At 36.5% G+C, this 22,319-nt stretch overlaps 2 protein-coding genes across 11 annotated transcripts in view; one reads left to right on the top strand and one right to left on the bottom strand.

Annotated features, from left to right (window-relative positions):
• Positions 1-4,807, top strand: part of LOC135194971 (ataxin-2 homolog) — a 182,173-nt gene extending 177,366 nt beyond the window's left edge. For 8 of the 10 annotated variants that reach the window (XR_010310040.1, XM_064221219.1, XM_064221221.1 and 5 more), the window contains one exon: positions 2,522-3,428. The gene's annotated coding sequence lies outside the window, so the exon portion shown is untranslated. Of the gene's footprint in view, positions 1-2,521; positions 3,429-4,158 lie in introns of those variants that run through there. The other 2 variants (XR_010310041.1, XM_064221217.1) reach the window with 1 other exon arrangement.
• Positions 3,863-22,319, bottom strand: part of LOC135194974 (apolipoprotein D-like) — a 35,464-nt gene continuing 17,007 nt past the window's right edge. The window contains exons 2-7 of the mRNA XM_064221227.1: positions 11,421-11,554; positions 10,764-10,852; positions 9,511-9,603; positions 8,979-9,187; positions 8,456-8,667; positions 3,863-7,007 (exon numbers count right to left, since the gene is read on the bottom strand). Coding sequence (XP_064077297.1) covers positions 6,893-7,007; positions 8,456-8,667; positions 8,979-9,187; positions 9,511-9,603; positions 10,764-10,852; positions 11,421-11,554 — 852 coding nt within the window. The 3' untranslated portion in view covers positions 3,863-6,892. The remainder of the gene's footprint in view (positions 7,008-8,455; positions 8,668-8,978; positions 9,188-9,510; positions 9,604-10,763; positions 10,853-11,420; positions 11,555-22,319) is intronic.

Below are 22,319 nucleotides of genomic sequence, written 5' to 3'. Positions count from 1 at the left end.
AGGCCCATTCTTCTTTCCAATCCTGGTAAATTAATGTTTTAACTGATTTTACCCAGTCTGACACTGGGGCATATGAAATTGTTGGAGGGATAGTGCAGGCTAATTTGGCAGCAGAGTCTGCATATTCATTTCCTTTTATTCCCACGTGTGCTGGGATCCAACATATTTCCATTGATATTCCTGATTGGAGGAGTTGATGAATTTTTATTTGAATTTCCTGTACTATTTGGTTTCCTGATTTATACTGTCTTATTGCATCTACAGCGCTACGTGAGTCACTGAAAATTACAGAGACACTTGCTTTTGCCTCAGATATCATATCTAGAGCCATCTGTATGGCTGTGACTTCAGCAGTAAATACTGATGATATTGAAGGTAGGCTTTTTTTACTTAACATATTTTTCGAATATGCAGATGCTCCTACTCCAACATTATTTTTTTGGAGCCGTCTGTATATATCATAAATTTGTCGCCTTTTCTTCTAATGTGCTCCAAAGCATGTTGGCGGTACATTTCCATACTTGTCATTTGTTTTTTGAATAGGTAAGACAGGGAGGTACATATCTTTACTCTATTTAAAATCCATGGTGGTGGCAATTCCATTGGTGGGTGAAAAATTGGATACATATTATGTATGTTCATTATGTATCTAGCTCTTTTTGGGAAAGAGCTAGTACTATTAACTGCTGTTACTTGATTACAGTTTTGGAAGCAGTAAGTTGCAGGAGACGATCCCGCTTGCATTGAAAGACCTCTTTGTATTGTTATTAAATTACGGTGATGTTTTAAGGGCAAAATACCTGCCTCCACCAAAAGTGAGTTTGTTGGGGACGATCGGAAAGCTCCTGTGCACAATCGCACGCCTTCATGGTGCACTGCATCGAGAGATTTTAATGCAGATTCTGAGGCGCATGAATATATTGGACAGCAGTAATCTATTATGGATAAGACTGTTGCCTTATATATCATTAATAAAATGTCTCGCTTTGCTCCCCAATTAGTGTGTGATAACTTTTTTAATATGGCAAGGGCTTTGATGCCCTTGGCTTTAATGTATTTGATGTGCTCTTTCCAATTTAAATGTTGATCAAATATTACTCCTAGATACTTGATTTTTGTACAAAATTGTATTTCAGTGCTATAAAGATGCAGTTTGATTGTTTGGTTCTTCATCCACCTTTTGTCTTTGTAGAAGACGATTGCTTTTGTTTTATCAGTTGAAAATTTAAATCCAACTGAATTTGCCCAACTACATATATTTGAAATGGCAGTACTGAGAACTCTCTGTGTTCCCCTAGGGATAGTGTTATAAATGCACCTCACACGGTCCGCTGTAGTCATTACTTGAAACTTTGCAGTGTTCCTTCAGCCACTTTCATTCCTTGTACTGCACCTTCATATTATCTTTCCTAACAGTTATTTCATAGTGCAACTGCAATTTTTCCTTGTTACACTCAAAACTACCTTTACTTTCAGTTTCCAATTCATCACTGAATGACCGTGAAGGTTCCAGTACTTGGTCTCTCTGGTCTAGATTGTATTCCAGTTCCAATGGTTTTTTTTTCTTGATGTTCTTCATCTGATCTTGTGACTGGTATTTTTCTTGTTTCGTATTGTGTTACTTAACAGATTGATGATGTATTTTTTCACAGATGCTTGTAAAGGGTAGTCCATTTTTGTATTATTATGCAGGGTGCTAGCACTGCAGTACATTGGAATTTAGTATATAGTATTTGGGATGAATCTTACCTACTGTTAAAGATAGCTCATATTTCTGTGCCATTAGGCAAGGAGATGTAAACTATCCTTAACAGAAGGTGGTATCCAAACAATAGATTTTATGATAAAAATATATTTCATTACCAGTGTATTCCATAAGCAGCTGTGTTCTTAGTTTCACTTTTCATGTAGATTTCTGCATAACCATGTTAACAAACATATCCTGCATCCTTTTATTTTTTTCCTTTAGCTTTTATCTAGTTTTTTCAGGATGGTTTTTATTTTGTGGTATTACTGAGTACTTTTCCAGTTTTCCCAAGCCAAAGCAGGATTACTAAGGTAGCAAGACTGGTTGAGAGACCTATAGGTCTTGCTGATGGCTGGTATTGTTAGAAGGTTAAGGATATTGACAACACTCATTTCTGTTGAGTACATTGAAGTGGCAAAACAATTTGTGCAGAATTGTTTGCCAATATAGTGTGATGCAGTCAAAAGTGACCAGCAAGAAATTAGCATGCATGTCAGAGAGAAGCATCACTCCACAAGACGAAGACTCCTTGTCTCATGCCATCGTGTCTGTTAAAACCAAGTGGGGGCCGGATTTTCAATGTCATTGCTTTTTATATCGCATTTGGTAAATCTTGTTGCTCCAGCTCTTCCCTTTCATTTCAGAACAAGCCTTTCAGTGATCCCAGTTAGTGTAGCAATATGAATTACTGGTCTTTTAAAACTAGTTTATAATACTGTCTTGTAGTTTTTCCAGCAACATAAATTTGCTATTACAAGATTTTCATCTCCACAGATTATCTGCAAGGCCAGCAATTAGAGGAGAGATAAGTAGTGAAGACACTAAAAGAAAAAAAGAATGCATGCAGGGTTTCTTTTCTCACAAAGTTTGATAATCCAATGGAAAAATGCCTATAGAAAACTTAGATGGCCTGGATGTGCCACTAAAATCTGACCACAGGTCTTGTAATGTGATCCAGGCTTATGCATTAACTTCAGTGGAAAGTTTCACTACTACTTCAACTTAAAAAGCTCCATCAGTCCTTGCAACAGAAGGGCATTTCCAGTTTATCTCCAGACCTAGTAGACAAAGCAAGCCATGTGAAAGGTACACCTTCATCCACCTACTCTACAAACGATTCAAGATGGGTACACACTTATCAGACTGAAGGATTTAACCATGGAAAGTTCCCAAGATGGAAAGAAGCTAAAATCTGATTGTGTGTTCATTTAGTCATTTCAGAGTTTTCCTTCTGGTGTCTTACTTTCGTGAAGCGTCTTGAGATGAAGGACTACTCAAAACGAGCAACCTTCCTAGACTTAATTTACAGTCTGTTACCTGAGCGACAAGTCTTTTTAGGGTCTTGACTGTTATATTTAATTAGAGGTGCCTTAAAGCAATAATGAAATGGCCCTTATAAAAAATTTAAGCTGTTTTCCAATGTGGTCTTCCAGTGCTGACTCCTCTCACCTCAATCTTGGTTAGTTTGTCATCAATAAAGTTTACTTTGCCAACTCTTGGACGTTGACATGCAATGAGACATCCTTTGCCTGATCTACATGATTTAGTTCACAATAAGTATTGTAGGCTGCTGCCACAAACTGTTACTTTCTGGCATCAGGTTTAATACTACCAAATTTGCTAAGGCCAAATATTTATGTGAGAAGCAATTACAATTCTGCTTTCTGCTATCTGAATTTCAGGTGCATTAGTTTTATTTCCTATTCCCTCATATTTATTTATCACTTTTTCCTATAGCATTTCTCTCTCTCTCTGTAGGTTTATTTCCCTTTGGAGCCCTCTAGGGTTTATTGTCTGTTGACTGTCCCTAAGGGTTTTCAGTTGAAGATTTGAAGAAAAAAAGTGACTTGATGTGGTATCTGTAAATGCAAGGAGGTGATCAGTCTGATTGATCAGTAAGAGTGAAAAGTTCAAGAAAATTTTATATATATGTAACGTGCAGACTTGATATGTACTTTATTTCCAAGGTACTGACAGACAATTTAAGTAGTACATTGTTGAGCCGGGGAGGTTGACAATTAAAACTCCTTGTGAAGCTAATGTTATTTTCAGGAACAACAATTGTTTGAATTCGTAGAATATTTTAATTTGGTATAGTTAAAATGAAACAAGGTAAAGTGCTGTGAACATATTTATAGAAATAAATAATTTATAAGTATAACAAATAGATGCTACAGATTCTTTGCTTTACAATCTGTGATTGTGTTTTATATCAGGTTTCCAGCTGGAGCTTAAAGATTATCCTATTGTCAAGACCAAAGGTTTGTTAGCTATGAAAAATACAAATTATTAAAAATTTGTCATTTTAAAAGCCTAACCAGCAGGCGTGATGATGAAAATAAGTTAATGTATACTAATACAGCATGCAATGATCAACTTATCCATTTATTTTCTGTGCAAACATTTTCCAGCTGTACCAACTTGACTGATCTTGAAAGACGAAGGCATAACTTCACAGAGACCACGCTCCAGCATCCCAGAAGTTGTCCACCTCATTCTGCCTTGCTCTGTCATATTTGGAATGTATATTGCTATTTGCCAATCACTTCATTGTAAATATATTTGTGTGGGTGTGGTGTTGTGAATATTAAACCTTCCAGGCTAGTGGCATTTTGCTACTGTGAGTACTTTCCTCCAGATGTTTTAAGTTTCATAATTCTTGATTCACATGGATTTCTTGTTCACTGAGGTTTCAGAAACTTAACAAATCCTGGTTTTTCTTGCAACAACTCTGTGGTTCTTATAATATTGAAATTCAATACTAATTTTATTTGGTAATTTCATTTGCTTGGTAATAGGGGGCTAGAACATAGTATCTGATTACATTATTTTAACTGTACACTGTGAATTAATTTGTGAATTTAAATTTTATTTTTCTATGTGTAATTTCTTCATCCCTTACTTGTTCATGTTCTAGTGGTCCTTATTCTTGTTATAGTGATCTATAGCGTCAAGTATAGTTTTTCATAATATGGGATCACTGAATGACACTTTACTTACTAAATGCTGCCACCTCGTGTAAAGATGATCACCAGTAGAAAATTAAAGCCTCCTTCAGTCTCTATTACTGTTATTAGCAGTCCCCTTGTGACACCCAAGAGTGATGTTTCCATCTATTTGATGCCTGCATCTCAACTTCAATATGTGCCTCTTACTTGTGTCCCATCTAATACCTTCTTTTCCTTAAATTTGTTAAGAGTTTCAGCATTCAGTAAATGCATCTTTTACCGATTCTCTTGAGGAGATGGTGGCCATGATCAATTCTTTGCAATCATGGATTCATCTGTGGGAAGGCTATTAATATCACTCCTTAGCCACTTGCTGTCTACATGCTTTCAATCCCTTGGCTGGTCTCTTTCACCACTGCAAGCTACAGTGAAGTTAAATGGATGTCCCCTTCACCTGCAATCTTGCCCATGTCATGTGTGTGATTGCTTTATTGGCTGGTTCCACCAATGTATCTTCAGCTCACTCTAAGAACAGGTCATCAGTTTCAGCTGAGATGTACTTCTTCCTAATAGTAGTCTGGACCAATTGTAGGGAAGTCATTTTCTCCCAAAACTCAGGGTTGACTATTCAAGTGCCACCAGGCCTTATGAGGACCGGACCACTAGCGGTTTCATATGCAGGAATGTTCCTGCTCACAAAATCCTGACCCATGTTGTCTTCAAGTCATCAAAAAAAAACTTACAAATCTCCACCTAGGTAAAAACCAAGCTTCTGAATCCCCTCATCCAACCATCCTCCAAGCAGGCACCTGGTTGTGTCCCCTTTACAAGATTTTATTCTTCAAGAGATGTTCCCCATGATTCTTCGGATATTTATTCCATGGTTATGTTTCACTGATTGGGATGAATATGGGTCAGTTATTTTCAGTATGATCTTCCTTCATGTATCTGGCACACATAAAGGCTCTTGTTTCCTGGAATCGCTGCAATTGTTTCAAGTTCTTGGAGTGTGTTAGTCTGAGTCTTCCAACCTCCAGTTAAGTAGTTCTTACTGCATTATGGTCTTCCTTCTGCACACACCTTTACATCATCCCTTCTACACTGCAATTTACACTGTTTAAAACAAAGTTTTACAAAGATGATTTTACAAGAGAATACACTCTTCAGAATGGAGGTTAGCACAGAGTAATACGTGGGACACCTTCTGGGATTTTGAAAGCATAGTCTGGATTTGTGCACTTAGGTCTTTCATCTTAATGTTTATCAAGCTGTTGCAGGTGGGAAATGCCTGCAGATCAATGCTTTTTTATGATATAAATTTAACTTTGTACAAATGTTGCAGAGCAGTGGTACACAAAGAACATGAATGTTTTCATTAATATGGAGTACCAAAAAATGTAGTATAGTACTGGCTACCTGATGTATAAAAATTTATATTCGTAAAGTTAACAACACCCAAACTTCCTAATTGATATTATATCTTAGTGATAAAACAAGAGGTAAATTTATGTATTTGCTTTTATTAGATACTCAAACTTTTAATTTCATTTTTGAAATTAATATATTTGTACTGTTCTAGAATGTCAAAAACACCAAAACAGAAAAAGGCTGAACCCTATTCAGTACCCTAATGAGATTCAACAGAAACAAAAATATTTTTTTCATCAAAGCCAGGTATCAAGAGGTCAGTCATTGATTGTTTAGTAATTTTACTATTATATTGAAGGTTTTACCCAAACTAGTAATTTATTGTAGTAACCACAATTATTTAGGCCTGTCGAGTTTGTATATCGAAAGTATAAATAAGACAAACATACAGACACAACCCAGCAGAAGTACCCAGACCAGCTGGAGAGCAGGTGATAAAACCTAATTCTCACTCTGAGAGAGATAACAAATTTACTTTTTGGGTGGAAATGTATAGAAAACTTAACATAAAATTTACTTAAATTTGAGAAGAACTTTTGTGGTTCCACCAATAACCACATCAAACCCCATTCTTACAGTGATTCCATTTTGATAAACTTCTAAATTAGTAATTATGTAAATCTAAATAACAATTAACAATTAAAAAAAAAACATGCTTTGATACAACATGAAAGCATATAACAACAAAATCATAACAATATGACTTATACAGTTCCACTGTAGAAAAGACTATGGAGTTAATTTTTTGTGTATGCATGGCAAATGATCTCTATTTCTTGACTGGTGTGTGAAGAACATGCCATAACCTTGTTGCCAGTGACTGACCGAGGGTGATTCTCTCATCATTGGGAACAACCTGTTGTCGTTTTAAGTTTGTTTTCTTCCTGGGGAAAAAGAGGTTGCATGAGTAAGAAGTGCTTAAGGTTATAAGAAAAGATATTTTGAAAAAACATTACATACAAACCCATCACTTATGCCCATTTTATAGTCTCGCCCCTGATATCCTTGATCAGTTTACATTAGTTGGAGGGTCACAGTCCTTTGATGAGAGAGCAAAGCTCTGGAGGCCTTGCGCCTAACTGCTGACTTAATTGTCAAGAAACCATAGTAAAAGTAGCAAAATAAAATCTGAAGGACAAGATCTGCCATTAATAAGTTTGTTTTACAGTACTTCATATTTTTCCCTTGTAAACAAACTGAGGCTCTTATATTAGGAGTCTCCTTTTGCAGAAGCCGGAATGGTTGTACAATCTTTTTAATGATGTAGTTAAATGGTGATGGGATCCTCATAAGTTCATGGGGAAAGATGGAAAATTGCATAAAAATTTGGTACTGAGGTTCTTGTCAACACAAGAATACCTTAATAATGAAAATTAAATTTGGTGTAATGTATAAAATAGTTTAACAATCTAATCATATTTCTAGACTGCACGGATTTGTTTTAAATTTGGGATTGAATTTGGTGAAAGGTTTAAGGAGTTTGGAGAGCCTGACGAGAAGGAACCAAATGAAATGGAGAAAGCAATTTAGCTAAGGCTGTAGAGACATTGTAAAGAATCTTTAGTCACTTTATTTGAAGTCTGCCATGCAAGGCACACTGGCAGCTATATGTTACTACAAGAAATACAGACTCAAATTTTCCTAGTTAGTTCCCTTGACAGCAACTTACTGTCCATACATGCTAATCTTTAAAGACAAAAGTGTTGCAGAACTGTAATTTCAAGACCTGATTTTGGATATGCACACATTACGACACATTTTAATATGGCCTGAGGTATGTTTACTCAAATGTAGCAGGGTTCCCAGTCCAGTTGTGATCAAGGACCCAAAGTGTAAAATAGTACTAATCTCCCCCCAAAAAGTAATGTAATGTCAGAGAAGTGAAGGTCATTAGTAAATGCTTTCAGATTGAAGTCTGCAGGATATGAAAGACAAATTATCCAAACATTTTAAGAAAATTTCATACTGATAATGTTAAACCAAGATAATCAGAATTACCTTTAACTTTGTTAAGCAAAGGCTACGCATATACTATACTACTTTGAAATGTTAAGAATGTACCTAGACACTGTATAACCACTGTAACCTAAGGTTATACTGGTCTACAACACCATCCCTACAAACTTTTGTTTTTCAGTTTCTAGACAACTCTCAGAGTACAGATGTGCTGCAATCAGTATTAAACATTTTTTCATGCAATTTACTTATTGCTACTCTATTACCTAACATTATTAATGTTACACTACCGCTGGGTTTCTTAGATTTAGAATAAAAATGTGTGTGTTATCAAATGAAAGTCTCCTGAGATGTTAAGCAAGTTCGTCAAGAATACCTTGCCTGACTACGCCTGCGGTATCCCGCCGAGTCGGATGATTGTGGGGGATAAGATACTGGATGATAATTAGCTGGCGAAGGCTGTTGTTGGGTTGCAGTTGCAACTCCGGAAGAGGCAGCAGGCTGCTGATAGGTTGATCCTTCTTGTTGGGTTTCTTGCTGGCCATCCGTTTGATAGTAATAGTCTTGATACTGGTAGTAATCATTATTCTGGAGAAGTATAGAAGGCATATTCAGAATGACAGAACATTGATTTTAAAAAATCAAGTCTTTGATGGAAGAGGCTGGGGGATAAGTCATCTGGACTTTGGCACATCACAAAGGAATCTGCTCAAGTATTTTGTTCTGATGCCAATTATGAAAAACTAGTTAGCTGCCATTTACAAAACTGATCACTAAAAATAATAATCCCTGATGTACATTGCTTGCTAAACCTGGAATTCATTCAACCTTGTATCATGTGGCTTAAATATATAAACAAAAATGACAAAAGCAATAAACATTAAAGGAAAGGTTAATACCTGTTGTTGATAACGTCTGTTATTGTCCACGAACTGAGGGTTACTATAATAATCATAATCGCCATAGTCAGCTATTTCCAAACCACCACAAGTCTGATCAACACGCTCCAATTTTCTGATGTCAACCCCTAACCGATGCATGATGGCATAGGCACGCTGTAGTACCAAGGGGGTTGGATTCTTATCACGTGTCAGAAGCCAGATAGATTCTGTAGTTGAGAACATAATTACAAATGAATTAAACAATCTCAAAAATATCTGAATCGGTTAAGTTAGTCTTCTTTTCCTCTTACATAAAATGTTTCACTTTGCTCAACAAGCTTCATTACCATGTCTGTGAATATCTAATAATGTATTCAGATATGCAAATTTCTGAAATTGGACCTTGATACATACAGTGGTTTTAAGACCTTGCATAACTTGAGCTATTTATTCAAAATGTTAAGAAAACCAATTTTGTCTTTAAAGCCAATAGTATACGTTATAATACATGGATGAATTTCAGCAGTAATCTGCAATGAATTAATCTTACCCAATTTCTCAAGGAGGCCATTCGGATCACACTTGTACTCAATGGCGAAGCTTTCATAGTCTGTAGCTAATACTTGAAACTCATCCTCCATGACTGAAAGTAAAGCATGTTGTTACATCTGAGAAATCCTTTTTTTCCAGTAAAACTTATACCTTAAAAAACAAACAGGGCCTTAGAGACAAATACCAATAAAACCCTGCATTGATAGTCTTTCACAGGCACTTCGTACATGTATAAAGGCATACCTTAAAATCATGCAAGAATATATTCTTGTATTGATTCCTCCGATCAGATTTTGCATCTCTTTCATGAAAATCCAATAAAACCAGAATTTATATTAAACTTTAAACTTTGTACTTGTAAATTACCAAAGCAGGAATGATGGCAAATACACTATTGAAAAAATCCCACATATTCTTGATTCAGTAACTTACATAGGTACTTCTTACATGGCTCATGGATGATTAACATTAATGCCAAAAAGCATACAATCATTTGCATTATGTGACACTTCAGAATGCTGCCTGGTAGTAAATTCTGAGACATCGAAAAATCAATATCCCCAGGATTTACTGAACACCTCTCTCAATAAATGAGAAAGATTCAACAAATCCCAGGCAACTATCAATGAACTTCCACGATTTTTTTTTAAAGAATTGGAAAAGAGTCGATACCAAGCTGCCAAAAGTGGTGACCAAATGACATACTGCACAAGACACAAATCTCTGCCAACATAAGTGATAATAACCATGTGAACTAAACTATATATTGAGCTCTTAACCTTCGCAGGCATTTTCAGCACACTTGTTTAACTCTTCCCTTACTTTGAATCTAACTGGGAATGCCAAATGTTTCAGTTGGATAAAAATGGAATTAAGCTTTCATTTACTACCTAACATTATGCTGTTCACCCTTAAAACTCTTACGGATCCTTGTGAGGTTATTGTGGAATTTTACTTTTCCCTCTACTGCAAAACACTAGAACTCTATTTCAGCTTCTTACGTCTCACATTTCTCCAACTGTCGAGGCAAATGTAACACTTCCTTAGAGATGATCCCACATTCTGGTTTTTTTCTCACCTTCTTTACCTTATTTTCTCCAATCCTCGTCCATTACGGGCATTTGGTTGCTGTCAGAGGTAGAAAAAAAAATGTCCAGTACCATCCAAACTTTGTTGACAGAGAATAATAATAAGTGCTTGTGAAATAAAAATAACTACAACTGCATACGTTTCGAGTAACATAAAACCTACATGTGAGTGGGATGGTGTATTTGATGATGGAAGGTTTTCCAGGGTTCTGCAATGTAAGCTGGGAATCATATTCCTCTACTCGACCAGTTCTGAAAAGAAAATTTGTTTTAAGTTAATGCAGGAAATTAAGGGAACGTTCAATAATTCCTGCATCTTGAATAAAATGCTACAAAAGATAAAAAAATAAGGCTTGAAACAAACTGAAATGCCAGTGGTGTGATTCACTTTATTGTCAATGTCATTTACTAAGACTTTTGCCTGTGAAACAATACAATTCTGCATTTGCTATTAGAAGACTGACAGCTGAAACCTAGCCTAACAATACACTCCACTTGAATGGTAAAACTTGAGAATTTTACCTTTCAAGTACAGAAATTACAGAAGTTTTACTGTTCAAGTACAGGCATTACAGTGGTAATAGTAACATTAGAGTAAAACAGGAGAAATAATAACTTATATTTTTTTTTTGACAAAAATAAAAGCAAGATTCACCAGAATGGCATGAAATCTGAAAAATATGAAAAACATAGCAAAGGGAACAAGTAAAAAACAAACTAACTATAGAAAGAGTACTGGTATAAAGAAAAAACTAGGCAAATAAAAAACCTATAATTTAAACAAAATAAACTGCAGAGTTTAAAATGTTAAAATACTCACATGGTGGAGCTGAAGATCATCCTCATCTTAAACTGGCCATTCTTACGGTCTCTTGAATAGAGGGTCTTCCAGCACCTTCCAGGAGCCTCCCATGAGGCTTGCAACTTGTCTTGCTGGAACCAGAGGCCCATATACTGGAACAAAGACAAATAATTAATAAGGCATTTAAATAAAATTAATTTTAATTTTTTTTATCAAACTATAGCTGGTCCACTTAACGTAGATTCTTGGATGAGCCCTATGCTTAAGAGACGTTTGTTTGGTGGCCGCTGATTGGCTGGTACCGGGAGGTAGTAAGCAGCTCCCAGCCAATCAGCGGCCACCAAACAAACGTCTCGTAGGCATAGGGCTCACTCAAAAATCTACCGTAAGTGAACCAGCTCTAGTTTATTTAAACCAATGGCTCAGAATTCCAGACTGGGGCTGAAAAAGTTTTTGCAGTACATAAATATACGCAAACATAAACGTATATGCTTAAAAAATCACAGTAGATGCACGTAACTTCATTAAATAAGCGAATACCACAGGAAAATGATAGTCAGAAATCCAAGCGCTTTCGTCTTTGCTAAGACATTGTTAAGGAACGAATGAAACACAGTTGAAAAGAAAGTTATCAGGTAAACAAAAAGATCAAGAATACCAGATGGTTAATTGTCAAAATGGTAAAAATCAAAGAGATAATCCAGGATTATCGGATATCACACGGTCACAAACCTATAATCCTGGATTATCTCTGATTTTTACCCTTTTGACAATGAACCATCTGGTATTCTTGATCTTTTTGTTTACCTGATAACTTTCTTTCCAACTGTATTTCATTCGTTCCTTGACAATGTCTTAGTAAAGACGAAAGCGCTTGGATTTCTGCCTATCATTTTCCTGTGGTATTCGCTTATATACGTATATGAATATGATATATATATATATGTGCTTGTGTGTTTATGTGCAGCCCAAGGAATATTATGGTAGCTGACTGGTTATCTGGAATCAATCAATCAACTCGATGATATATATCTAAGTGGTTAAGGATAATCATGGTTAGGGCACACAGTAATGACTTTGGTTCTGAAAATAACTGTGTAGTATGCCATTAAGTACGATCGATGAGCTACTGATGAGTTCTATGGCTGTGAAGCTTTTTCAAACACAGAAGGCTCTAGTCGACAGCTCATGTGTGAATGAGGCAGCGACTGTTCAGTTTGTTCTACCTTGGAGCAACAACGCCTTAAATGGTAACCTACTGGACTACATGGACTTGGGTTACAAGTTATATTACGGACATCGCAGTGACCTTACCCATTCCGGTAAAAAAACGTAGACAGGGCAAAGAAGGAAAGACAGAAGAGACGCGCCTCTTTGATAACAGGCCTATGTATCACGGGAAATGTCTCTCTCTCTCTCTCTCTCTCTCTCTCTACAACTTAAAGGTGATACAAGACTGGTATCTGTAAACTTAGCAACAACTTACCTAAGTCTTCGAATCTTTATTTTAACAGTGTACCTCACAAACGGGCACATTTTACGTCTCTCTCAATCCATTATGAAGAGGTGATAAACGATTGTCAATAAGCAGGATAACCTCTTGTCTAGTGATGAGTTATTACTTAAGGAATCGGTCGAGGTGGGGGGAAAAAGTTGGTTTTGTTCTCTCTCTCTCTCTCTCTCTCTCTCTCTCTCTCTCTCTCTCTCTCTCTCCAATCATGCGACACCTGGATTCCATGTCTATCGCCAAGTCTACTACCTCAAAAACTACTATTCAGTGAACTAACCTCAATAGTTTTGATGATTTAACTACAGAGTGCTCTTTTTTTATAGTATGTTAGACTAAATCATTCGAAATAATGTCTTTGGAAATCATTAACACAAAGAATGGTGGCAAGTAAGCAATATGAAAACCAAATGTCCATATAAAGAGAAAAATAAACTATCAAAATTTACATTTACTCGTAACTCGTGGACATGTTACTGATGAAATACACTGTTAATTCGGTTTCCTCACTTGTCAGGCAATGATCTAACCAGGCAATTATTGAAAATATCCATCATTCGTAATTGCATTGTGGTGCCAGGGAGAGCACCCTCCCCTCCCGTACATCTGCTAGATCAAATTACAAAATGATCTAAAAAAAAAAATTAATAAATAAAAAAAAAAATAAAATAAAAAAAACTTATTCGAAACATTGACCCCGACTAAGTATTAACCTGAGAAGACCCATCAACAACATCAAATCACGACTAGGGATCAAGCTTAGATGACTCATAAAAAATGACAACCTCCACTAGGAATTAAGCTGAGAAGACTCATCAAAAACGACAACCCCGACTAAGGATTAGGCCGGGACAACCATCAACTATGTCAAATCCTGACTAGGGACCGAGCTAAGACGGCTCATAAAAAATGACAACCCCGACAAGGGATTAAGCTGAGATGATCATCAAAAACTAACCTCGACTAGTAATTAAGCCGAGACGACCATCAACAACGACAATCCCTACTGGGGATTAAACCGAGATGACTCATTAAAAACAGCAACCCTGAGTAAGGATTAATTAGAGGCGACTCATAAAAAATGACAACCCCCACTAAGGATTAACCTGGGACAACTTGACAAAAACAACGCCGACTAAGGATTAAACTGAGCTGACTCATCAAAAACAACCTGGACTAAGGATTAAGCTAAGACAACTCGACAAAAACAACCCTGACTAAGGAATAAGCTGAGACAACTCATAAAAAACAACAACTATGACCAAGGATTAAGCTGAGACAACTCATCAAAAATGACAACTCCGACTAAGGATTAACCTGAGACAACTCATTAAAAACGACAACCCTGACTAAGGATTAACCTGAGACAACTCAATAAAAACGACAACCCTGACTAAGGATTAACCTGAGACAACTCATCAAAAACGACAACCCCCACTAAGGATTAAGCTTAGACAACTCATCAAAACTGACAACCCTGCCTAAGGATTAAGCTGAGACAATTCATTAAAAACGACAACCCCGACTAAGGATTAAGCTGAGCCGACTCATAAACAGGGACAACCCTGACTAAGGATTAGGCCGAGACAATTCACCAAAAACAACCCCGACTAATGATTAAGCTGAGCTGACTCGTCAAAAACGACAACCCCGACTAAGCATTAAGCTGAGACAACTCAACAAAAACAATCCCGACCAAGAATTAAACTGAGACGACTCATCAAAAACGACAACCCCGACTAGGAATTAAGCAGAGAAGATTGAGAAATCCACCATTTGGAAAGCAGAGACAACATAAAAGGGGATACATCCTAAAGGCTCGTTATGGTTTTAGATTTCTTCGCAATGCAAAGCCTAAAGTCACCTTTGAATCTTTTTTTTTTTTTTAATGGGTTAACATTCTGCATTCTTGGCTTTGTCTTAATATTCACACCTATCATCGGCTATATATATATATATATATATATATATATATATATATATATATATATATATATATATATGTATGCATATGTATATATATATATATATATATATATATATATATATATATATATATATATATATATATATATATATATATATATATATATATATATATATATATATATATATATATGTATATATATATATATATATATATATATATATATATACATATACTAATATATATATATATATATATATATATACACACACATATATATTATATATATATATATATATATATATATATATATATATTATACAGTGTGTGTAAAGAGAGAGAGAGAGAGAGAGAGAGAGAGAGAGAGAGAGAGAGAGAGAGAGAGATTACGATACATTAAAAACAAACGTCAAAGATCAAACATCCAAACTCCTGATTTCCATCAAACACCAATGGAGAAATTACATCGTTTATTCTTCACGATTCTTTGGTCGCTAGCAAAAAAAAAAAAAAAACAGGAGACTGTATATTTACATTTTATGCCCCGTTAACATTTTTGTTCTTACGTCTGCCAACCCACAGGCAAATAGAAAGGTGTTTGGAGGACGAGGAATGTAAAAATGTAAAAAAGTAAAAAGTCGACACAATTAGAAAAGAAAGGGGTATATTTTAAAAGAAAGCTCAAGGAAGAGAGAAGGAGAAATCTCGTGTGTGTGTGTGTGTGTGTACACAAGGCCAGTTCGCTGTGTCCAAAAAATTCAGTTCTGGATACACACAGACTCCAGCACCCTGATGAAGTGAGCAAACAGGGAGGTTATTATGACCGTGTGGTTTTTCTCTCCAGGTCATTACGTACCGTCTTCGCCCAGTCCCAGAGCTGAATCTCATTCGTACTTCGAAGTATGTAGGTACGTTACGGGTAACTATGTTATTAACCTTGGTACTACTCGCAATACATAAATATCTAAATCCATACATGAATTAGACATGCGATGGAATATAAAATCTAGGCCAAAGACAAAGCGCTGGGAACTATGAGTTCACTCTGGGGTTTAAGAGAAACCGAGAGTAAGAAGTTGTTAAAAGGTGTAACAGGAAGAAAACATCGCAGTTGCACCATGAAAAAGCTGTCAGTGCATTCGACAGAGAGATCAAAATACCTTTTTTGGCCACATTTAAATGACAAATGGGGAAATTTTTACTTTCAAATTAAAGATTACCGAGTTAATTTTCAACTGATAGACTCCAACGAACGAAAACCAACCATATAGTAAAAATGTATAAAGTTGTCACACTATGGTTTACACACACACCACACAAACAATATACGTGTATATATATATATATATATATATATATATATATATATATATATATATATATATATATATATCACATCACCGTGATTCATATACATGTTGATAATAATTTCGTCCTCTCGTGGATTCGAACCAGCGGACAGAGAGGAGAGGAGAAATCAAGACTTCAGTGAAGTTACCGACTTGTTAGTCGATTCGATCAACATCACTGAAGTCCTGATTTCTCCACTGTCCGCTGGTTCGAATCCACGGGAAGACGAAATTATTATAAACTGAAAAATTTCCCCTTTGGTTATCATATATGAAAGGTAGCGCGAATTGGATATTAAAGGACATTTGTAGCTTAATGCATATATATAATATAAATATATATATATACATATATATACACATCAATAATCCACAAAAGTGAGATATGATCTTATACCTCTTGGGGTAGGTGCGGTTCACGCCAAATCGATTCACTTTTAAGATGTACTGACGAGGCAAGAATCGCTATCGCACCATGTTCAAGAGCTTAATTTGTGAAAGCTTTAAAAACTGAACACGCGTCTTTGTTATATTTTCTTCCCTTGTACATTGCATTTCTTCATTTCTTCTCTAATTCAGACGTCTTGACTATAGTGCTCTCTCTCTCTTTCTCTCTCTCTTTTCTCTTCTCCTCTCTCGTCTCGTCTCTCTCCTTCCTCTCTCTCTCTTCTCTCCCTCTCTCAATCTCTCTCTCTCTCGCAACTAATATCAAACACAAAGGCACGTGCACAATATATCTATGTATGCGAATATATATATATATATATATGTATATATATATGTGTGTGTGTGTGTATGTGTGTTTTGTGTGTGTACATCATTTACATACATACGCGCGCGCTCACGTTTCCATTTTTAATCTGTGGCTTCAAGAGAAATCAAATGTTTATTAGGCAATTTCCTAGTAAGGTCACCTTTTAAAGCGATAACAACGCTGTCTCTTTAAACATAAGTCCTGGGGGAAAAAAGACACACACACACACAAAACACAAATTGAATTAGGTTCCTTAAATTAAAAATTGACGGTACCCGCCAGCTTTCGCTGTTACCAACAGACATACCCCACGAAGCGAGAGTAAAATTAGCAGCCAAAATTTACAATATCATCCATCAAACAATTCGGAATGAAATCTGTGATAAACTGAGAAATAAAGGCCACGCTTATATATATATGGGGGAGAGTGACACTCAAACCAGGGAATCTACAAACAAACAATAACAAGATTTTACAAATAAAGCTTAAAATAGATGTAATAAGTTTCACCCAAAAAGAGGAGACATTCCACATCACTTGCATCGATGTGATAAACTCAGTCTGAATCATTCAAGCGTTATGGAGAGTTTCGCGAAAAACAAGAGAAGAGAGAGGTCTATATATGGTACAGAGCAGAACGTATACAAAAGGATGCGTGAGAACACATACACACACACACACACACATATACACAGAAACCTCAAATGCAAGAGAAAGCAATGATGCTCTAATCCATTACCAAACTTTCGCTAAAAGCTGCTCATTAGTTATAATCCTACTCTCCTCTCTCTCTCTCTCTCTCTCTCTCTCAGGGGTGAAAATAAAACACACCCGGGTGACATTTAAATTTCACTTAGGTACGGCAAATCCTGCATCATCATCTGTCACCATAACTTACAGTGAAAGCCAGCCTGCATCTTTCAGTAAATGCATTGTTATTGCAGTGGGCAGGGAAGGGTGGGTGGCTTAAAAAAATCAACACACCAGTCACTGCCAATTTAAAAATTCATATTCACTCATATAGTGTATATATATATATATATATATATATATATATATATATATATATATATATTGAAAAACAGTACTTATAACAATAAAACAAACATTAAAACATATCTCAGAATACCGTATCGATCAGAAAATACAGGAAATGTTAAAAGTTTCCATCGTCCGTACCGGTGCATTAAAATAAAACAAAAACATTGAGCAAAAATTACGCGACAAAATATATCGACAAACTATAAACCAACCAGGCATTTGACAGAAATGAACGCACCCAAGGGGAAAACAGAAATGAACGCAACCAAGAGGGAAAACAGAATCGCATCGCCATGCAGGTACGGAGACATCACTTTCGCTTATTTTCGTTCCAGGACTATTCATTGCAAAATGAACGACTCCCTTCGAGTCCTGGAGAGAGAGAGAGAGAGAGAGAGAGAGAGAAGAGAGAGAGAGAGAGAGAGAATGTCACTCGTAAAAAAAAACAACATACGCTAACTGTCGTTTACCGCAAGATACATATAATGGCAAGAAAATCAACATAAAAATTACAACGAAATGAATGACGAATAGAAAGTTATACGCGAGACATCTGTCTGTTTGATAATACTGAAGCATAACAAAACTTTGCATAACAAAACTGCATTCCTTGTAATTAGTAGTACGGTCAAATCCGACGTGATTGGAGAGAGAGAGAGAGAGAGAGAGAGAGAGAGAGAGAGAGAGAGAGAGAGAGAGAGAGAGAGAGTTTATATGTTGCGTGAAACAAGGAGTCATTGAATACACACACACATTTGAAATTAATTTTAACAAGAAGGTAGGAATGATCTGTCAATATTCATCTAGTTCCTCGATGGAATTTGCAATTTGAAACAACGGAACGTCAACAAAAAAGAACACCAAGAATACACAAATGCACAACGAAGGAAAGAAAGAAAGTACGAAGTAGCTAAAAGGAAAAAAAGTAATGTTCCTCCACATATTGTCTGTGTAACAGTCTTAACGCGTATTAAACAGAACGACATCCAGCCTCTCTCTCTCTCTCTCACACACACACACACACACACATCTGGCCCGTCCTTTGTAAGTAGGCTATGCAGAATGAAGGAAAAATTGGCCAGGGGTTCGAGGGTACGTAATGACTCCAGGGCAGTACCGAGCCTCTCTTATATGACCGTTCCTTGTTGAAGACATGGTTTCACCCAAGGTAAAGTTCGCCACTTTCATTGTACAAGGAAGTGGAAGAACTTAGCGGTAGCATGACGGTATATGAGAAGACGATTTAAAAATACTGGGAGGAAAATTATATTATGATAGGAGGATGGGATTCGGAGGACATTCGATGAGGAAAATGAGAAAGACGGGGAACGAGAGAGGAACACGAAATGGGAAGGAAGTATACTGGTTAATAAACGAAGAACTACGAAATGCCCTGTCATAAATGAAAAGTTCAAACGTGGGAGGTTCAGAGAAACCAGAGAATGTCGAGAATAAAAGAAGAGGAGATAAAGATGGGAAAACGAATGATAATGCTGAGAATGCACAGAAAGTTGGGTGGGGGCACAAAAGAATGGAAAACCGAAGAAAATTTTGAGAATAAAGAAAGGTGATACAGAGAAAGAACAGAAAGAGAATGACGAGAATGCGAAAAAAGAGACACACGAAGAATAGAGAGCAGAAGATAATGTTGAAAAATCTAAAGATGATGTTACAGAGAAAGGACAGAAGAGAATACTGCGAATCAAAAAAAGGGGGGTGACACGAAGAAGAAGAGAACGGAAGAGAATGTTGAGGAGCATGATTAGGAGGAGGAAGAAGAGGCTGAGGAGTCGAGAGAGAGAGAAGACTTGTAGACGAACGCCTGCTACCTAACGGTACTATCTGGCATCACAGCAGCCGGTCGCCAGGAGGGATAGCGAACAAACGCAAAAACTAAAATAAAAAGATATAGAATAAAAACAAATAAACAAGACTTACTACAGTCTTATGTACAATGCCGAAAGTCGTCTCGTTCGTTCGAGACTGATAAAAGACATGAATTTATAAAAGCATTAAAAGCGTCTTTCTGTTTCATAACTTATAAAAAAGGTTGAATTGTAATTCCGATGGATTTTTACTTATAAACGATGTGGTGTTATGCCTGTCACTGTATGTATATATGTATACACACACACGCACACGGGAATTTTTCGAAATTATTTCACGAAATCCCTAGGGCACATGTGACATAACCAACCCGAGGAACATTTGATCCCCAGAGGGTTAGTACTAAACACGGCGAAACAGTGTAGATGAATCACTGTTTCACCGTGTTTAGTACTAGCCCCTTGGAGTGAAACGTATTCCACCGTGTTCAGCACTAACCCGTAGGGAGATCAAATGCCCACAAGTGCATTTGATCCCCCCGGGGACTATACTAAACATGGCGAAACACATTTGAACCCCGAGGGACAAGTACTAAACACGGCAAAACAGTGTAGATGAATCACTGTTTCACCGTGTTTAGTACTAACCCTCTGGGGATCAAATGTTCCTAAGCGGATTGGTTATTTCACAAGTGCCCTAGGGATTTCGAGAAATCCCTAGATTTCACATATTCCCTGTAACACACACACACATACATACACACACACACACACACACACACACACACATATATATATATATATATATATATATATATATATATATAAATTGTATAAAAGAAGTCCAGAAATTTCATCGTCCCAACTTCGGTCCATGGGCTCGATTCCAGGGTGACCCATGATGACCTGGGCACATTCCGTGAAATTCTTTACGTCTGAGGGCAGGGGCAGAAGGGTATGATATATATATATATATATATATATATATATATATATATATATATATATATATATATATTACAATGAAAGTTCATATCAGCAAAATTTGATATGAAAAATAACAAATTAACCTCACTGTACCCTGTCCAGCTCCCCCCACCCCCCATCATGACAAAGCAAAGTGACCGGATGACAAATGGCACCACCCTCGTTTTCACTTTAACTCTCTAATATCATTACAAAGAATGCATCCACACTAAAGAAATACCATGTTACAAACATCTCGGCAACTTGTCGCAAACACCTGTCAAACCGGCTGGATACCAGTCGACGACTTGTCGGTAGTTCCAAACGCATATGCCAAAGGTTCGTTCTCCACTTAAGGTCGCCGACTTGTGTTTAACATGTCCGTAATATGTATGCGATAAGTCACCTGGGATTTTTAAAAATAAGGTTATACAAAGGAACAAATAAAGACAACTAAATAATATAATCAAAGTATGTGATTACATACACAACGAATACATTAACAAATTAGTATATACTTCATAAACATGAACAATTTAAGAAACAAAAATACAACAGATAACTAAACATACACTATGAATATGACTTAATAAACAATTTATTATAACAACGTAGCAACGCAGGATCAAACTAAATGAAAATTACTCCCAATCTTCAAACTCCCCCAGAGAGAGAGAGAGAGAGAGAGAGAGGTGCCGGACATTAGAGGGACGAGACGAGAGAGAGAGAGAGAGAGAGAGAGAGAGAGAGAGCAAACGCAAGTGGTTTATCCCTGGACGGGTTTTCCCTTCCCGAGGTCCCACACACAACGACGTTTCACTCGGCGCCCTCAGCATTTGACACTATTATCAGCGAGCCGTGAAGGAGGGCTTCCTTCCTAATGGGCTTCGCTGCTTGGTTTTCAAGATGCTCACTCACTCACTCACTCACTCAAGCCACCATTGGGAATCACTGTCGTTCGCACCTGGGTAACGAGGTTTGCGGGAAAGTGTCTAGGGACTGACCAAACCCAACGCTGATGAACTTCTTGGTTATTGCAATGAAGAGTCAAATTATACTATACTCAAGTCTCGCGAACATCTGAGCTTTACGTAAAGCCTTGAGAGAAAGGAACACAGCGCCAAGCAAGGAAAATTTATATATATGTATATATATATATATATTATAAAATATTATATATATTATATGTATATATATATATATATATATTCATATATATATATATATATATATATATATATATATTAGTACTAGTGCACGCGCGAGCACACACGCACACAGAAGATGAACCCTCATCATTTAGAACTAGCCCACAGGCACCACTGCCTTGAAATTCAAGCTTTCAGAGAATAATGGTGTTCATTCGAAAGTAACAGATAAATTAATAAACAGATAAATTAACTCATTTCATAAATAAAAATGTTCGAAAAATAATTGAAATACCACGAGAATTTTACTGGGGTAGTAATGCATTGCACCTTCGCTTGAAACTCTGAAGCTCCAACTGCACGGCATCCTCATGCAGGCTGTTCAATGGTGTGTGAGCA

Source organism: Macrobrachium nipponense, chromosome 15 (genome assembly GCF_015104395.2).
Source record: "Macrobrachium nipponense isolate FS-2020 chromosome 15, ASM1510439v2, whole genome shotgun sequence".
In the NCBI taxonomy this organism is placed as follows: Eukaryota; Metazoa; Arthropoda; class Malacostraca; order Decapoda; family Palaemonidae; genus Macrobrachium; species Macrobrachium nipponense.
Note: the sequence above shows the minus strand (reverse complement) of the source record. Positions and strands in the feature narration are given on the sequence as shown.